This window comes from Gobio gobio, assembly GCF_949357685.1.
Source record: "Gobio gobio genome assembly, chromosome: 21".
In the NCBI taxonomy this organism is placed as follows: Eukaryota; Metazoa; Chordata; class Actinopteri; order Cypriniformes; family Gobionidae; genus Gobio; species Gobio gobio.
Genome location: NC_137117.1, coordinates 28,501,346 through 28,521,629, shown reverse-complemented (window position 1 = coordinate 28,521,629; position 20,284 = coordinate 28,501,346). Strand labels below are relative to the sequence as shown.

Below are 20,284 nucleotides of genomic sequence, written 5' to 3'. Positions count from 1 at the left end.
ACCCACGGTGTGCTGGTCTGATAACGAGGTGTGTTCAGGGGCATTGTTGGCACGTTGCTATTTTGAGGCAACTGAAAATAAAAAACAACAACCTGCTCTAAAGTCAATAGCGCAGTATTTTTTGTGTTATTTAAAGGGCACATTAGTAACATGCGCCTATAGGCGGGTGCACAATGCGTGTACACTCTGCTTGTTACAAACACAGGGACACGCAGCAGCACACAAACATGCAATGTACACAATGTAAAAGAATATTATTGTGTACACAAAGATAAAAATGTAAAAATGATAAATGATAAAGTACGTGTGATAAAAAAATTCTCAAACCTGTCCTGGGGACCCCCAACCAGTGCACATTTTGCATGTCTCCCTCATCAAACACACCTGATTTAAATCATCAGCTCATTAGTAGAGACTGCAAGACTTGGGCTGTGTTCGAAATCGCCCCCTATACCCGTAAATAGGGCACTATTTGAGTGAACATTTGTAGTGGTGTCCGAAACAATAGTGGACGTTTTTGAGTGTACAGTAGATGTACGCGCTGGAGAATATGGGTGCGCTCCGTTCGACCGTAAGTGGACTGCGAAGTGGACTTCAGAGGGTATTCCGCCATCTTAAGTGAGATTCCAATCCAAAGGGAGCGAACATGTTCAGTCCGAAGGGTACTGCGAACGGCGCAGGGAAGAAGGGAACATCGATACATCACTTCACAGGAAGTGGAGAGTTAAAATCACCCAAATGTCTTTGCGCGTCGCGTGCATCACCTGTCTGAACTAATTAATTATGGAGCCGAGCCGTTGGTTGGAATAGTTTTTAAACAGCTCTGCGATTAAGGAGTTTACATATGCATTTGAATATTCATAGTTATTATACAAACTAGAGTATTTATGAATTGTTATGGCAATAACTGTTACATTTGTATATTATATTTTATGAATAGGCCTATGTAAACAAATTAAAAGTGTTGAGAAGCACCTGAGGGCTGTCATGTTTTATATTTTACTTTATTTACCTCAGGAATGTTTACTGTGCAGCTGCACTTGGGAAAGAAAGCGCACGAGATGAGACGCTACAAAGACCATTAAGAATAGCCTACAAACATAGTTAACCAAATCAAAGTATTTTCATATTGAATGACAGGTGCAGCTTCAAATCTGTTCATAGTCAATACAGGTTATAAGTAAACTAATAAAACTAATGGACAATGTTTTAATTATATGTTTTAGCCTACTGTGTGTTTTGTAAATGTATGCTTATTATATGGTTTTCAATTTGAAAGTAAAGTAAATTACAATATTAATTTATGTCATAATCTGCACCCGTCGTTGCCTTTCTTTGATGACGTTGCAGGGCGTTCCAAATGAGCGATTATTGTCAGCGAAGTCCACTTCAACTGATATACCCTGCTCAGGGAGTAGGGAGCAGTGAACAGTGCGTAGGGACAGCTGTCGAATGGAATGCACCCTATGCTTGTTCGATGCCCGATCGGCGTATGACAGCAAAGTCCCGCGAGAGCATTTCGAGAGCAAACGAGAAACAACTCCTTATGCTTTTGAATCGTTCTCTCACTCAACCAGACGGTGTACTCTCAACGCACTGTGAGAGCCGCGCCCTGATGAATGAACTTACCGCTGTCCGATTCGCCCGACCCTCAATTCTCCATTACTCCACTACTCCAAAAACGAGCCAACAAGCTTAAAGTTAACCCTATAACTCTTTACTTGTGTGGCACTGAACTTACTTGGAAAGGGGAATAATAAAGTAATAAGCATTTAATTAAAGGTCCCATGGCATGAAATTTTCATTTTATGAGGTATTTCAACATTAATATGAGTTCCCCTAGCCTGAAAATTGTCCCCAAGTGGATAGAAATGTTGATCGGTGTAAAACCGAGTTCTGGCTGTCTCTCTCTGCCTTTGAGAAAATGACAGGCCAGACGAGCCAATCCTGAAGTCTCCTGGTTTGACGTCCAAGCAGGAACGGTTTCCTCCCTTTCCTCCACCCAGAGAATCTGGCACACCCATGCAAACGCTTGAGAGATCATGGGTTGTGAACGAGTGAATGCTGGCAGTTTCTCAGTGTTTGGATGTACAAATGAAAACAGAAGTCTTTTTTTCAGTTCCTTCTGATCTGTGATCAGTGATTTCTTATGTGTAGCTAATTATTTATTATTCGTGCACACGCTGCGGCTTCTCTCTCTCCCGACAGAACGGTGTTTTCGTGTTTTCTATCTTGTGAGTCAGTGTTTTTGTACGTCCTCGTCGCGTCTATCTGTTCTTAAATGTGCATACAGTCGGGAGTTTCTGCTAAACATCGGCAGAGCCACATCTTTAGAGATAAACCTCACGCACGCCGAAGCTCGGCCTTCAACATCCCCGGCCCCCAGTACTGCATCTGGCCCACAGCGGAGGCACCAAACGCGGCGTGAGATTAAGCAGAAGGGGGGTAAGCGTGAGGGTATCCGGCTAGGCTAGCCAGCTAACCCCGCAATAAACTGGATTACATTCGATTACTGCTGTTGTGTCTTTGTTTGCGCTGTGTAAGTTACTCAATGCGCGTCACTGACGCTTTTCATATGATTGGAACATATCTAGAAATAATGCTTTAATCAACACTTACTAACTCGTTCATCTCGCTGTAATGGTACATTGCATGTGTTACAAAGTTGGTAGAATAATGATGAAGACGGACTCGGCGTGACTGGGACTCGTGTTTATTCAGAACTCTCAGATACAAACACAATAAACTCGCGCTGACAGACAGCGTTCTCATAACTCAGTAGTTACTATAAATAACTTTGTTAGCGATCGCTCCGTCTCCGTGATGTCCGGTTGGCGAACGAATCATTCTTTTGAATCGGTTCTTTTTAGTGAACCGAACCAGTTCACCAAATCGGACTGAATCGTTCTAAACGGTTCGCGTCTCGAGTCAGCGCTGATCCATAATTTACTAAAGTTACTAACTTTCTGACATGAGTGACAGCCCCTCCGACTAGAAATAAACTAATAACCTGAAGTATATGCTGTAACTACAACAGTTCACCCTGAACTGAGACATGCTGAGAGAACTGATGAGAAGTGAACTCAGGTCCATCCGTCTCTCTGGCAGCAGCTCGTGCGTCGTAGACCTCGTTAAACCACGCCCCCTCCGCTCATTTCAAATGCAAAGATGTCAGCCAATCACAACAGTGGGCGTTTTTACTGAAGTCTCACAGCAGACACGCCTCTTGAAACAGGGCAGTCAGCCACAGGGCAAACAGCAGTATAGACAAAATGCCTTTTATTTCTAAATTATGACATTTTATGATGTAAAAATCATACTAACAATATAAGTACACCTCAGGAAACACTATAAAATAATAGAAAAATGCCATGACATGGGACCTTTAATAACGTCCACTATGGTTTCGGACACCACTAAATGGCTGTTCCCTCAAATAGTGCCCACAGCTGAATCAATCATCCATCCATCTTCCGAACCGCACTGGTCCAGCCCAATATCATGCATACAGGTATAAATGATCATTTTAAAGATGATTATTATATTGTTTGATTAAGGTTAAATGCTAGTTTCCGTAGCAGAGTTCAGGATAAATCTTTTCATTATTACTGGAGCTGCCAAACAGCAAGCACAAACTGCAAAAAAACGGCAGCACTTAGTGTCCGAAATCACTCACTCGTTTTCGAAGTGGACTATATCAGTGCACTAATGTAGGGAATAGTGAATGAGGGTATAGGGGGCGATTTCGGAAACAGCCAGTGTGTTTGATGTGGGAGACATAAAAAATGTGCAGTGGTGAGGGGTCCCCAAGACAGGTTTGAGAACCACCGTCATAATGGATAGTCATTGCATTTATCAGAATTACCTATTTGCAGTAATGACCGATGAAATTGGCTACTTATTTAACCAATCGTGGCAATACACATGTATTTAAACTGACTCGTCAGGTTGAGGGTGTCTGTATTCCGCCATGTAAATAGCGAATGGTGCAAGCACAACAGGCTTTTAAAGGGAATGGGAGATGAGTACAACCCTTTTGGACCATGTGCCTGGCGTGCGGACTGTTTTTTCCGTTGTTTAACTAGCAAAAGTGGATTCGGACACGCCCTAATTGCACCTGCGCCATGTGCTTCAGACCATAAGCTCAGATCGTTAAAATAGGGCCCATAATGTACAAGAGACTGAATGTGATTCAATGCCTCGATATAGTCACGGCTAAGTTTTTTTCGTTCTTTGCTTAGAAGTAAAAATAAGTTGGAAATACCTTTGCAGCGATATACTAAACATCCAGACGCCGTCCATGCTGCTGAGAGCAACAGTTATGAATATGTAAATGTCATCTGATCATAATGGTTTGGACATAAAGTTGTGATAATTGGTCAGAGCTCAAATAAAATCTGTTTGAGCTAGCTCTTAATAAAGTTTTTTACCAATATTAAGCAGGTAGTAAGAAATTTGGTTGTTTATTTTGACACCAATCTAAACTTTGAATGTCATGTTAAGAAGTTGTTTTAATCAGTTAATAAATATTTCCACTGTGAGGCGTTTTTTGAGTTTTAATGATACAGAGAAGCTTATTTAGGCTTTTATTTCATCCCATCTTTAATGTCTTGTTTTCTTCTTTAAATCATTGTACTTTATTGTACATTATATATATATATTAGCCTATAGATCTTATACAATTAGTACAGAATGATGCGGCCAGACTATAGACACAAACAAAGATATTTGTTTTAGTTTCTTTACATTGGTTACTTGTTCATTTTAGGGTGGATTTTAAGATTTTATTGTTGAAATACAAAGAATTAAATGGTTTGGCGCCGATATATTCTATTGAGCTTTTGAGACCTTTCGAAACAGTGAGATGTCTTTCCAAGAACCAAATATAAAACTAAAGGAGATGGAGCATTTGCAGTAAAGGCTCCAAAGTAATTAACATTTACATTTTACATTTATGCATTTGGCAGACACTTTTATCCAAAGCGACTTACATTGCATTCAAGGTACACATTTTGTCAGTTCTTGCTTTCCCTGGGAGTAATGGAATAGTTTGGCAGTGGATATTAGATCTGCTGAAAGTGTGTCTCGTTTAAAAACTTATTTGTACAGAAATGCTTTTAGTATTTTGTGATGTCTTTTTGTGTTTTGGGGTTTGACATTTATATTACATTTAGCTTGTTCATATATTGTGTGTAGCTCTTCATGACTTTATTCTTAATGATTGTGTTTTGTTATTGTGTAAAGCGGCTTTAAAAGTGCTATTAACCCATAGAAAAAAAACTAAATGCAGTGATTAATTGAAATCTTCAGTGCATATTTAATAGTTCAGGATTTAGAAAACAAAAGTACTGGGAACTTGTAACTCTGCAAAACTGGAATATCAGTTGTCTTGAGTCAACATGTGACCTGCTTTTGTTGAAACCTTACTAAGCTTGGATCTGTGCACTGAGAGAGAAAAAAATACTAGGTCAAGTAAGATTGCAAGTGCCCCACAGCTGTTCCAAATTTCAATGGCGTTTACCAGAGTTGCACTAGGCTGGGTTCAAGCCTAAAAGTTAATGTGCCTCACAAAGAACTTTGAAATTATGGAGAGAATCCTGTTATAAGTAAACAAACACAAAACCTCTGAGAGGTTTCAAAGTCCATCGATGTCTGTTTCACTTATGTACACCATGTATATACTTATGGTTCCCTTGTGTATGGCCCAGACTATGCACAATAAAGAAGGATAAAAGGGTATGGACTGTTTCCTCGTATTGTTTTTGTAGTTTCGATTGTATTATTTTCATTGTTTTCGAGGTTCCAATGTGTTTGTAAAGAGTTAATGAGTATATGTGGACCAGACAGTAGTGCATGAACCTGTTTCCAAGATCTCCATGTCCTTGTTCACACACACCCATTCATCACATTTACATAGTAAATGTACCTGAAAAACTGTAAATCGAATATTTGCAAAAAAAAATAGTTGCCACTATACCTCACTATACTATAGTAATATGTCTCTCAGTGTGGGAGGAATGCGGGTGTGTTCTTGGGCAGGACTCTGGGGTTCTGACCCAAGCACAGAACAGAGTTGAAACATGTAAGGACAAACAGACAGCGGAAATAGGTTAGATAAACAACAGAGCTAATAGATGTAAATAGGTGGATCACTCAGTCATCCTTCCTGTGGTGTGGCTCTTTTCCTGTGATTGACAAAGATGCGAAATAATACTAAAGAAGGGCCGAGAGGAACTTGCAGGTGTTTTTTCTTGGAAACAGTCAGGACTGTTGAATGACTTTTTTTTTGTCAAAGGTAGATATGTGTACAGTTGAATCCAAAAGTTTTAATGGTGCAGAATCAGAAATATTTCTTAATAATTATACATTATAATTTTTCAAAATCCTTAAACTTTCTAACTTTTACATCCTTAAAGTTTTAATATGGTTTCAGACTTTGTGACTCAGACAGTTACTTGTATTAATTTTAATTAAGTTACTTCTTTAAAAAAATCCATGCGGTTAATTGCCACATTTCCTTCATAACCATATTCTCCTCTGTCTATCATGCTTTTCGTTTCCAGATAGGGATGCTTCACTTTACAGTAGCTTCTTCTGCTGTGAAGCATTCCTGGGAGGTGTTCATAAATTAGGGGTTACTTTCCATACACATTTTTATCACCTAGTTCACCAGACACGTACGCGCACAGATTCCAGTGTAGCCACATAATACACTGCTCTTATGTGCTGACGTACATTGATAAATTCCTTATCTGCTCAGTGTGAGATCGGTCCACACATACTCAGTGGCAGAAGGATCATCAAAAGAAATCATCCTGATGGACCTTCTTAGCCAATTTTCAACATGAATATTATCAAATGTATTTTTTTTCCTTAGCATTTATGAGACACTATTTTCTCATTTCACTCAAGCTTCACAATTTACTGTACACTAATTAACTCTACAATTAAGTTGTAAATTTACCTTATTAAGTCATAGTGATGTCTGTGGTGCTGGAGGCAAGACTTTGGTTCACAGCATCCACTGGGGAATGAATAAATCATTGCTTTACTTTCACTGTTCAGTTGTTATTGTGAGATTAGTATAGCTCCTTAGAATGTTGTTATCTGCTATATTCTCAGTCAGGATTTGTGTGTTTGGTCAGTTTTGATCAGTGACATAAGGTACCTTGAAATAACGGACCATAAATTGACTAAAGAAAAAGTAGTGCAACCCACTAGATACCGCTAAACACAAACCCCGAATAAGAACCCAGCAAACATTTGGACGTTTAATGACCGTTGAGAGGACGTCCCTCTGACACATCCCCTCATGGTTGAAAAAAGTTCCAAAATGAAAGTTGAACGGACGTATCTGAATGCATTTTTAGGAAATGTTCTGTGTTACATATTTTCACCGATTTATGCTGTCCTACCGTGACTATTTTTGGCCGGGGACACGACATTGCCGCCAGACCAACGTTTGCTAGGAAACACTGTGACTTGGCCTTCACAACACATATAATGAAGAATGATGCATGTTTATCCAATAGCAAATAATAATAATAATAATAATACAATTCTGGCCAAAATGTATTTCAAATATGTCTTAAACAGTGTGGTTTAAGAAAATAGATTTAAAATAGATTTTGTGTAGACCTTCAAATGCAAAATATATTATAACATGTAGCTTGTTCAAAGGGGAAAAAACTATTATTTTGGGTAATTTGAATTTCTTTTTTTCACAATATATTTTGGACATAAGTTTAGATAATTCAAAAGTAATGATATTTTTTTTAAATCTGTAAGAAAACAGAAGTTACTAAAACTATGAATACACTTATGTAAATATATTTTAAAATCTATATTAGCCATGTTTGGCCATTTTGTATATTTTGAGTGCAACAAAATGCAATTTCTTTTTAGTGTTCTAGTAGTTTAACCAGTGGCAGGCTACAATGTGGCCCTGCTCCTGATATAATATACTATATGTATATTAATACTTTATTTTATTTATATTTGTCACATAAACATCTGGATCATACACGTGGGGTTTCATATCATCTTGCTACTTAATTTAAAAAATAATTTTACAATTTTGTTATTTGCATTTATGTGTTCCCTCTCTCGTCTATTTCTGTCCATGTCTTCTAGTATTTTCTCTCTTATTTTTCATCTCTATTTATTTATTTGATGGCAAAAGGCACCTTTTAAAAAGTGCTGTGAAGGGGTCATGTGCTCAAGTCCCAGTGCGCACCACAGCTGTGCCATGAACGTCCTTTCCTCCTCTCAAATGACCCTGGACTGGCATCCCTTTTAAAATGACTCTTTAACCATGAGCTTCATTCAGCATCTAAAAGGTATTGCTTACATCTGAAGCTCAGCTTTCAATGAAGTGAAGAGCCATGTTGAGTTTTGCTAAAACGGTTACTGTGCAGTTGGTTATGACCTGGAATAGATTAGGAGCTATCAAGGACAGCTTGATCTGCTGAAAGGAGGATACTTACGTAAAAAATCAGATACTGTGAACAGCAGAGGTGAACAGAGAGATGATACAAACTGAGAGAGGAGCAAAGGAGCGAGAAAGATGGATGAGAGCACTGCTGCTCGCCACAGTTGGCTTTCACATCCTCCGCTCTTTTCTATCTGCCCCCTTGACCTCCAAGCAGAGCACAACGGGAAATGTGAAATATTTTTAGTGTCCGCCTGATAACCAGCAGATGAAGGTTGGAGAGACAGAGTCTCTGTTGACTTTGGTGTGGATTTGATCTGATCCTTTGATTGCTCAGAAGTTGCTCTTTCAAAGCTGCGGCGACTTATCTAAGATGTTTCTTCTAAAATCTTTAGGAGAACAAAAAACACGAGACATTTGTTTAGAGCTATAAAATCCATGCAGATAGCAAAGCTCACATAAATTATCCCTCAATCACAGGATGGGAAAATTAACTATGAGTAGTTATTAGTGCTGTCAAATCGATTAATCACATCCAAAATAAAAGTTTGTGTTTACATAATATATGTGTGCGTGCTGTGTATAATTATTATGTATAAACACACACACATGCATGTATATATTTAAGAAAAAAAATTATATTTATAAAAAATATACTTTTATTTTGGATGCAATTAATCACGTCGATTTGACAACACAAAAAAGGAGATTTACATTTCATAACAATAACAATCCATAAGGAAAAATTTACAAATATATTTTATATATATAATATATATTCACACAATTTATGTTTTACATAAGGTATTCAAATCTCTGACATCGGACAAATGTGACCACTCTGTGTGATATTGTTGCAATCTCTTTTAAAACCCTAGAAGAGGTTTCTGTTGTATATGTGATATTTCTGTTGGAACCAAAATGAGATTTCTTTCATATCTCAGTTGTTTCGCCTATACAACAGTGAGAATACATTGAGAGCAAATGGAGTCTCCTGCATTTGCTCTCCGTGTAATCTCACTGCTGTATAGGAGAAACAATTGAGATATAAAAGAGATCTAATTTTTGTGATTTATCTCTCCAACGGGCAGACTTAGCTGAGCGATTCATACACACATGCCCAGCAGGGGTACATCACAGAGCCGCTTTCAGCCTCCTGATGAATAGCCAGTGCCAGCGTGCGTGCATCAGAAACATTTAAAGACCCAGAACACACGAGGAGGCTCTTTTTGTAATTTCCCAGGAGGTATCAAAGTAGGTAATGGAAAGTAGTCAAGACATCCAAAGAGTGCGAACAGACCACAAAGCGAACAGCAAGAGCAACTGACAGGTTTTTCGGCAAGCAACGTCAAAGGAAGACTTTCATTCATTTCATTAGGACTCCAGCTCTGAAGAGGCTATTTCTATTGTGAATTGATTATGCAAACACAAGATGAAAAGCACCACTCCAGATGGAGAGAGTGAGAGCAGGAGGAGTAAGTCAGTGAGTGAGGGAGAATGAATGAATGAAGTGAATGAAATATTGCAGGTCTCACAGACTTGGGTTTGAATCAAGAGCTAATTTTAAAACAAATTGCATTCGAGAGCTTTCTGGTTCCATTCTCGCTAATCCACACCTAAATCCAACAAAGCGACATGAACACACTCATGGAAGACTAAACTGCACACGTGAGCTAACACCAGAAGAATGAAAGACAAAATATCAGGGGAAACAATTGCAAAGGACGACCACACAAAACCAATGACTTGTACAGTTTATAAATATTCAAATTATTTACACCACCATCACAAGATGTTTTAATGCTTTTGAAAGAAGTCTCTTATGCTCTCTAAGTCTGCTTTTATGTCATCAAAAATACAGTAAAAATAGTAATATTGTGAAATATTATTAAAAAAAATATTTTAGTGGAAACAGAGATATGTTTTCAGGATTCTTTGATGAATAGAAAGTTCAAAATAACAGATTTTCATTAGACATATTTTGTAAATGGGTATAGTCGAATCTGCCTTTGTAAGACTTCTTGATTCAGACGTTCTCCTAATTTATAGTGGCAGCACAAAAGGCAAAAAGGCAAAAAGGCAAAAATGAAGTTTAATGGAGTAAAAGCAAAAATTTGCACAAAACTTACTTTTCATTTGAGTTATACACTGTATGTCAGCACATAATTATTATATAGTCTGCATTCTTCTCTATTTAGTCCCTGAAAGCCTGGTCTTCCTAACACCTCCCCCCTCCCATCCATGCCTCAGTCATACGCTGTGTATCCAAAAGAGGGATTAAAACCATAATTGTTCCCATATCTATTTCGTTTGTTTTCTCAGTGTCTCCGCAAATATGTTTTCCTGTGTCTGGAGACAAAGGATGAGTAAATTCCAAGAGATTCTCAGATATTTGCTAAATAAATTTGCTTAAATGTGTTTTAGCAGCTGGTCATAACACGCAGCATCTTAATGAGGCAGATACAAAGAGAATGGAGGGGGTTTCTAAATGTTTTATGAAGAGAACGCAGTTCTCGGAATTGAAAGACAATGATTCGTCTCTGTATTTAATAAATTCATAAACAAATTGTATTATTTATGTTTTCACATTTGATTTCCTCTTTCTCTCAAACCTCAAAACAACCCTCAAAAGTTTGAGTACATGTATAATGAGTTTCTTTCGCAATGATTTAATATGTTTTAAGAGCTTTCTCTAAAACCTCCCCAAAAACAGAAGTAGAGATGGAGAATTTAATTTGAGACGATATGGAAGACATCCTCCTAATGATCTCATTTGATTTAGACGCCACCATTCCATTACTCGTGTAGAAGAGTTACAGAAATAGCCAAGAAAATGAAATTCATTTGACCTAATTTTATTAAAATGATTTACAACTGTTTGTTTACCAATTTAGGCCAGTGAGGGATCAGTATTAGAACGTTTTGGTTTCGCCTCTCACGTCTGTCCTTCTTGTTGTAGGTCATGAGGATGGCCTCTTGGGAAGAGAATTTGGGTCAGCCCAATCGCTCTGTGCTGGAAATGGAGGGGCCACCGGACCTGTCCAGCTCTCTCTTCAATCTCAGCAGCAGTTATGGGAGCACGGGGTCTTTCCTCTGGCTGTTTCTATCGGAGAACATCACATGGACCACCATGAGGCCCACAATGCAGCCAGTTGCCCCTCCACGGGTACGGGACCAAACCTTGGCCCAGGTGGAGATTGGGGTGCTGGGATTGGTGCTTGCTCTCACCGCTCTGGGTAACGGATTTGTGCTGTGGGTGCTGCTGCGTAGGAAGAAACATGCTCCCATGCACCTCTTCATGGTCAATCTGTGCGTGGCTGACCTCGTAGTCGCATTCTTTCAGGTAAAAGCCTCTTCAAACTATTAAAATGATGAGTGCGGAGAAATCAACATGCTGGTTCAGTAATCATTGACCTGAGTGGAAGCATATAGTGAGACTACATTTATTGAAATGCAGTATCAGGCGTGGGAGTAATGATGTGTCAGCAGGGTAGTTGAAGAATTAATATTAACTGAAATAATCGTCATATGGCTTTTGTGCAAAGGCTGAAATTGAATTAAATAAATAAATGTGCTGCATGCAAGTAAAGTGAGGCACTATGTTTTTTTAAACGATTTAATGTTTGAAAAAACGAAGATATTATAGTGTTGCAGGTATGACGACACTTTGTAGGTCAACCGGTAGTTAGCAACGCACTGGTTCCCTCGACAAAACCACAATAGTATTTTCCCATAGGCTTTTTGATTATCACAACAAAAAAAAGCTCTGTATCAACAAAAGTTTATGATACTTACACGTTTTGTCAATCAAGATAATTTTCACAGATGAACAAAACTTTTATGGATTTTGAAGTCTTAAAGCAGCTGCCAGAAATAATAAGCTAATAACAGACTACACCAAGGTCTCACAACTTCAACGTCAGCATCACTAAGCTTCCGACAACTCTTTAAGTTTTTACCTTAAGACATTTTCCCCAAAAGTTTGAGTTAGAGTAGTTTATAAGAGCACAATTATAAGCGTAATGAGGCTGTAAAAGCGGACTGAGCTTACCTGTTCAGCTGATGACGTTTAATCTCCTCAACAGCCTCTGTAGTCCCATTTAGCCACTTGTTATCAACCGCCTTTTTCAAGACACATAACAGCTTCAAAACGAGTTTTCAACCAAAATGTAATTGAAAAAACCTATTGACTTCGGGACGATGGAACCGGAAGTGCTAAAATGCTAACTCGTTTCTGCGTTTTGGCCTACAAAGTGATATCATACCTGCACCACTCTATTAGTATTGTAATTTTACAGTTTACATCCCTAGATATTATTTTCTAATGTGGCAAATAATATGCATGTCATGGTAAAATAATGGCAGCTCAATCATGATAACTCTCAAAATAGTTTTAGCATGTTAATAGATATGATAAATGTTAATGTATTTGGTCTTGGTGAACAAGGTCTGCTACACGCTGCTTCAGAGCAAGTATGTAAGCATGTAAGATATGCTGCTGCATGAATAGACATAAATCACTTAGCAGTTCTAGACAGGTGGAGCTGATGGAGGTGGAGGGTTTCAGAGGAACTCTAATGGCACACGACCAGCTTACAGCGGACACTGAACCAAACTATTTAAATGTTTTGCAAGCAATCTCACTGGCTGCAGAATCAGCCTGTGCCATGTAGTAAATTCAGATTGCATGTAAATGACCTATCTAGAGTTTCATGACTGATAAATTCTAGATATATGTTTTCATTTTGTCCCTAGGTGCTGCCACAGTTGGTGTGGGACATCACTGAGCACTTCCAGGGCCCTGACGCTCTGTGCCGCTCTGTCAAATATTTGCAGATTGTCGGGATGTTTGCATCCTCCTATATGATTGTGGCCATGACTGTGGATCGGCACTATGCCATCTGCTGCCCCCTGCAGGCGTATCGCGGGGGCGCGCCCTCTCGCTGGAACACCCCTATCATGGTTGCATGGGGCCTGGCCCTTGTGCTCAGTTTACCACAGGTGAGGAATAAATCTCAGATCATTCCTGACTGATTTTTCAAATTGGTAAAACAAATGTTCAAGCTCATGACTCTCTGCTTGCTTATACATAGGTGTTTATCTTCTCACGGTCAGAGGTGTCCCCTGGGGTGTTTGAATGCTGGGGCCACTTTGCTGAGACGTGGGGTCTTAAAGCATACATTACCTGGATGACTGTGGCTGTGTTCGTATTGCCAGCCTTAATCATCACTGTCTGTCAGGTATCTCCAGCTCATTCTCTTTCCTCTCTCACTCCCTACTTTTTTTTTCAATTAAATATATATGGCTTTGATGACTAGAATGTGACTAGATGACTAGAAATGCCAAGGTAATGGGTTCAATCCCTGGATCGAATGCATGAACTGATAAAAAGTATACTTTGAATGCAATGCAATTGTAGATAAATCACCTGTCAAATGCATAAATGTAAATGAATAATCACACTAAGCCTAAGCCTCACCTTAAATATATATACTGACCAGTCCTACCTTAACAACTATTGGCATGCATCATTTTATCAGGTAAGCTCTATTCTAATGTAAGTCTATGGAGGAGCTGTGTGTTTGGATAGTTTTATGGAAATATTGTAAACACTGTGTGACAATGTAAATTTCCTTTATGAGCTGAAAATAACACTATTCACAGAAATCTCCGATTTATGGTGGAGCTTAGTGAATGGTCAGTTTATTCCTATGTAGAACTTAGATTAGGCATAAATTAAGTTTAATACTTTCAAAACAGCCTCAGATTTTAATTTAGCTATTCAGCACCATAAAACGTTTCCTTCGATTTAAATCCAGGAACTTAACTGGAATTTAAAAGCATCCTTAATGGCACACTGGACCATGGTAAAGTATATTTTTACACTGATGTATCTCTTTTTCATCTCAGGTTCGCATCTTCAGAGAAATCCATGACAATATTTACCTGAAGTCAGAGCGGGTGGTGACGGCAGAATTTAAGAGGAACTCTGTCTTTTTCCACTTTAATCAGCGGGAGGAGGGCAGGGGAAGGAGGAGGGAGAGAAACAGACAGAGCAGACACACTCACCATGGTGACAGCAGTTTCAGTCAAGCTCAAAGCAGCCCCTCAGATCATGCCAGAGAGGAAGAGTCCTCCTCAAGCCTATATGACTACTCTCAGACTTTACCCTGCAGGAACTCTATCTGTGAGCCCTGCTTTGGGCCCCGCCCCTCTTCAGACAGCTCCTCCCCTTCCGTCACAACTCACCTGCAAAACACCCCCAACCGTCTCTCAGACCCCTCCCATTCTAATTCTTTAACAGCCAATAGCGTTTGTGCATTAGCTGGACACTCAAACAGCTCTGGAGCTTCTGAACTGTGGCCAGATGTGCTTCCAGATGCTTTTCCCATTCCGACAGAGTACTCGCACCCGCCACCTCTCCCAGGTGTGACCAAGGCCATGTCTAAGACAGTGAGGATGACTCTTGTCATTGTGCTGGTCTACACCATCTGCTGGTCTCCCTTCTTTATCGTTCAGTTATGGGCAGCCTGGGACCCCAACCCACCAAACCAAGGTCAGACTTTAAGCAACTACCTGTAGATATACATGCATGTCCTGTACAGTCACACAATAGATTGCAACAGTGGCTTTTAGCTAAAGAGGTCAGATTTAGTAAACCATTGTAGTCATTGTTTTTTTTTTTTTTGCTGACTCAAAATGTACTACTGTTCAAATGTTTGGAGTCAGTACATTTTATTTTTATTTTATTTCTTAAAGTTTTACTTTCATTCAGCCGGTATCCATTTACTGTCACTTTTGATCCATTTGAAACATTTCAAATAAATTCCCCTTTAAAGGGGAAAAAAGGTTAATCAAGGAAAAATCCTGGCTTCCACAAAAAATATTAAGCAGTTTTCCACATTGATAATAAAGACAATGTATCTTGAGCAGCAAATCAGCATGTTAGAATGATTTCTGAAGGATCATGTGACACTAAAGACTTGAGTAATGATGCTGTAAAATCAGCTTTGCCATCAGCAGGGCGGTGTTAGATAACCAAACAAGCAACACATTCTCCAGGAATATGTCAAAAACAGAGGTGTCTGTTCTTGGAAATCTACTCTCCAGCAGAGTTTCTTTCCAAGTACAATCGAAAACACATGAATCAGTTCATCAGGGTCTTCAAGTTTACTGGGAAATTGCAGGCAGGTGTGCTAGAGCTTGGCTGGAACTAAAGTCTGTGGGAGGGGAGATCTCCAGAAGCAGAAATAATCAATCTTGTTTTCAATGTGTCCCTTTTTACTTTCCTCTTCTTTTTTAACTGTCCCCTGCTTTCGTTTCCTTTAACACATTAACTGACAAACACCTGCTCACTCACCTGAGTGTTGTGTAATCTCATTGGTGTTTACACCTCTCTATTAGACTGGACTTTCTGCACAGTTTGACCAGCCACCTGGTAACCAGATCACTATGAAAATCAGCACAGTCTTACTCCTATAGATGTATTCAGGTCTTTTAGTCAAAAAGTGAGCATTTTAAAGTTCTATATGGCTTATATTCCCCCACCTCACTGCCTTGTTTTTCAGTTAGATTATACAAGTGACAGTAAAGACATTACTGTTATAAAAGACTTCCATTTCAAAAATTAGTTTTAAAACAATTATAATAATAAGAAATTCTTGTGGAGGAAATCAGCATTTAAGAATGATTTATTAAGGATCACGTGACACTGAAGACTCAAGTAATAATGCTGAAAATTCAGTTTTGCCATCACAAGAATAAATTACACTTTATTATAATAATATTTCACAATATTAGTGTTTTTATTGTATTTTTGAGCAAATACATGCAGCCATGACTTCTTTCAAAAACCGAACAAACTCGCTGTGTTAATTTGTAATTAATGTATGGCCCTGTAGCAACTCAGTAGTAGTAGTATCAGTAATCTGGTGGATTTTGTAAACGTAGTTCAAGACTGGATTTAGATTTTTAAAAATGTACTGTAAGGGAATAATTAAACTAAAAATTATAATAATATAACAAAAAAAACATTGCAGTTATGACGATATGAAAAATGTTTTTTGGTGAGTTTATAATGTAAAAGTTATTACATTATGAGCTTAAGAATTTATGTTTTGAGAAAATTAATACATTATGAACATTTTATTACAATCCTAATGTAATACTTATTACATGATGTGCAAATTTTACATTATGAGTTGCTACAGGCCCTTTTCCTTGCAAAAATGTATCTTGGTGTTAAAGTACTCTTGTTAAGTTGAACATTTTCCGACTTCTGCCGCAAGCAACACCAGTGACGCGACACAACAGAATCCACAATTCAGTTCTGCAAATCATGACGTCACCCATTCAAAGAAAATGAGTAGCTTTAACACAGACGTGCACAGTAATATGAATATGGAATTACTATTTGCATTTGTCTTTAAAGCTATTACTTTTCTAAGCAATATTAAGATTGGTAGATGATAAAATAGGGAAAAGTCTCATAGACTTGCACATATTATTAACACAACGATATTGCAATATTGTCAATGCAGTAATTGACAATGGCTTTGAATTTACCTTTATCTCTCATACAGGGGCTGCTTTCACTATCCTGATGCTTCTAGCCAGTCTAAACTCCTGCACTAACCCATGGATCTACACGGCCTTCTCCAGCAGTGTGTCCCGTGAGCTGCTCACACTGCTGCGCTGCCAAATCGGATCCCCACGTCGAGGTTCCCTGCCGGACGACTCCACCACAACTCACACGTCAACCAACACTAAGGAGTCCATATACTGACCTCTGGTCTGACTCTACTACACGCACACAGACCAGCACATGGCAAACACACCACTGATGTGATGGGCTAAACCCTGTCCCAAATTGCCCACATTTTGGTGACATAATGGCGCATAAACTGTCAGGCAGTAAGGCCAAATGGCGCATTTGGGCAGCTTTTTAGCATTATAAAATGACAAATGAGACACCCTACGGTCTCATGAACTTCACAGGCACGCGCCAATTCCACAATTGTGCATGAAGTGCGCCATTTAATGCAGGACTGGGTTAATGTCCACTCATGCTCAAGTGTGCAAGCTCCTTGTCACAGGATTTTAGATTCAGGTACATGCCGGTTACACAATATGAACAGCAGATACTGATCCATTAATAACAACATACATCAGTTTGAAAGACAAAACCACATTGCCATGCCAAGTGCATTTTACAGACAGCTGTCCATTCAGTCACATGAAAGCAGACTGGAGTGATGAATCAAGAGGAAGAGGAGGGGGATGTGTTGGGAAGCAAAGGATCGGAGGTCCTCCATTGTTCTCCATCTTTCTTTCATGCCTCAACCGAGTGTTTTCATAGATTAGCATCACAGGGTTATATCAGACTTCACAGTACAAAGTAAGAGTGGAAAATGCAATAGTGGGGAGAGAAAAAAGGCATACAGTGCATACAGAATGGACAAAAGGTTATCTGAATATACTTTATATAGCTGCACAAGACCAGCGGCAAGAAGTTTAGGGGAACATTTCCACCACCAGCAAGAATGTTATGAAAATATCAGCCAATGACTGTGGGAATCAAACATAGTGGCAGCTTAGTGATTTTCTAATGTCAAATCTAAAGAAAGACACTGTGAATCAAATTGGTCTACAGTATTTGAGTACTAGCTAAATGATTAGAAGTGCTGCAGTGTAAGGTTTTAGAGGCAAAATTCTACCTTTGACCCCCACTAGACAGGAAACAGGGTAATGGTAAATGAGCAGTAGGTAGGTAGCAACATTTCGAAAGCAACTGCTAGAGTTGAAATCTCTACATTATGTACATATGTAAAAATGAATCACACCAATTTCAGTTTTACCCACAAGTTTGTCACTCTTTTAGCTCTACCTCTGGTCTTTATTTGATTTTGTGTTAAAGTGTTATTTTGTCTCATTTGAAATCAGGGGACCATTCACATGCTTCAGAGTAACTTATTTGTACAGAACATATTAACATTATAATAAAGAAGTGTAGAAGGTTTCAGAAACATTTCTACACTGCAACTTAAGCGCCTTAATATAAAAAAGTATTATATATATATGTACATGTATGTTTGTAACGCACAGATTCTTGAGGTACTTGGTTAGTGCGATTAGGAATTCAGTAGTATTGTGGTAGTTCTTGGACTAGTTCAATCTCACACTTTGGAGTGCTAATCTCACCCCTGCAAGTTATTATTAGAAACACGCATTTCAGAATTTATTCTGAAAGTCTAAAACTCACTCTTTAGAAAAGCCTTACTCAGTCTACATAGCTTACGAAAAGAGAACTCCCATTTTAGGGACTCTTTTTGGTAGTTTTCAAATATATTGGCCTATCACGTTTCGTGTTTGATGACAAAAGGATTGAAATCGGAAATGCATTACTATTTTCCCCATTTAACAGAAAGGAATTGGTAACATATAATTTCCATGAACAATCACTTTTGATTGGTAAAAATGTACTGTTTCTCTCCATGACATATATTGTCGAACAGTATATCAATGACCTTGATTAACTGTAAGCTACTAACCATTAGATATTAGTAAGACTAGAAATCATATTGTAAAGATTCTGAGAAACTAACAGCTAGTGACCTTTTTGTTATCGTCAATGCATAAGAATTAATAAACATGAAATCACATACAGTATTTGATACATAAGATGTGCGGTATCTAAAATATGATTGACAATGTAATAAATTATTTTTATATTACTTTACTTTGTTGTCCTTTATTGATGTCCTTCTTAATTGCTTCATCTTCATAAGGTAACATCATATATTTATATATATATATATATATATATATATATATATATATACCGATCAGGCATAACATTATGATCACCTTCCTAATATTGTCAAAACAGCCCTGACCCGTCGAGGCATGGACTCCACTAGACCCCTGAAGGTGTGCAGTGGTATCTGGCACCAAGATGATAGCAGCAGATCCTATAAGGTCATCTAAGTTGCAAGGTGGGGATCTGACTTGTTTGTTCAGCACATACACAGAGGCTCGATTAGATTGAGGCCAAGTCAACACGTCAAACTTGTTGTTGTGTTCCTCAAACCACTCCTGAACCATTTTTGCTTTGTGGCTGGGTGCATTATCCTGTTGAAATAGGCCAGAGCCACCAGGGAATACCGTTTCCATGAAAGTACATGGTACATGGTCTGCAACAATACTTAGGTAGGTGGTAGGGGTCAAAGTAACATCCACATGGATGGCAGGAATCAAGGTTTCCCAGCAGAATATTTCCCAAAGCATCACACTGCCTCCGTCGGCTTGCCTTCTTCTCATATTGCATCCTGGTACCATGTGTTCCCCAGGTAAGCGACGCACGCACCCGGCCATCCACGTGTGTAAAAGAAAACGTGGTTCATCAGACCAGGCCACCTTCTTCCATTGCTCCATGGTCCAGTTCTGATGCTCACGTGCCCACTGTTGGTGCTTTCGGCGGTGGACAAGGGTCAGCATGGGCACCCTGACTGGTCTGCGGCTATGCAGCCCCATACGCAACAAACTGTGATGCACTGTGTATTCTGACGCCTTTCTATCAGAACCAGCATTAACTTCTTGAGCAATTTGAGCTACAGTAGCTCGTCTGTTTGATCAAACCACACAGGCCAGCTTCCACTTCCCACATGCATCAATAAGCCTTGGCCACCCATGACCCTGTCGCCGGTTCACCACTGTTGCTTCCTTGGAGCACTTTTGATAGATACTGACCACTGCAGACCGGGAACACCCCACAAGAGCTGCAGTTTTGGAGATGCTCTGATCAAGTCGTCTAGGCATCACAATTTGGCCCCTGCCAAACTACCTCAAATTCCT

At 39.0% G+C, this 20,284-nt stretch overlaps 1 protein-coding gene across 1 annotated transcript; it reads left to right on the top strand.

Annotated features, from left to right (window-relative positions):
- Positions 1-11,396: 11,396 nt before the first annotated feature.
- avpr2ab (arginine vasopressin receptor 2a, duplicate b) lies at positions 11,397-19,162 on the top strand. Its single transcript, XM_079802350.1, has 5 exons — positions 11,397-11,774; positions 13,187-13,432; positions 13,525-13,671; positions 14,342-14,987; positions 17,014-19,162. The coding sequence occupies exons 1-5, from the start codon at positions 11,400-11,402 to the stop codon at positions 17,214-17,216; spliced, it is 1,617 nt and encodes a 538-aa protein (XP_079658476.1). The 5' UTR covers positions 11,397-11,399; the 3' UTR covers positions 17,217-19,162.
- Positions 19,163-20,284: the final 1,122 nt, after the last annotated feature.

What these genes read in the sequence shown, in the direction of transcription:
- avpr2ab (XM_079802350.1), top strand. Translation starts at nt 11,400, where the DNA reads ATGGCCTCTTGGGAAGAGAATTTGGGTCAGCCCAATCGCTCTGTGCTG. An exon ending in TAATCATCACTGTCTGTCAG is followed by an intron (nt 13,672 to 14,341) that starts GTATCTCCAGCT and finishes TTTTCATCTCAG; the next exon opens with GTTCGCATCTTCAGAGAAAT. An exon ending in CCCCAACCCACCAAACCAAG is followed by an intron (nt 14,988 to 17,013) that starts GTCAGACTTTAA and finishes TCTCTCATACAG; the next exon opens with GGGCTGCTTTCACTATCCTG.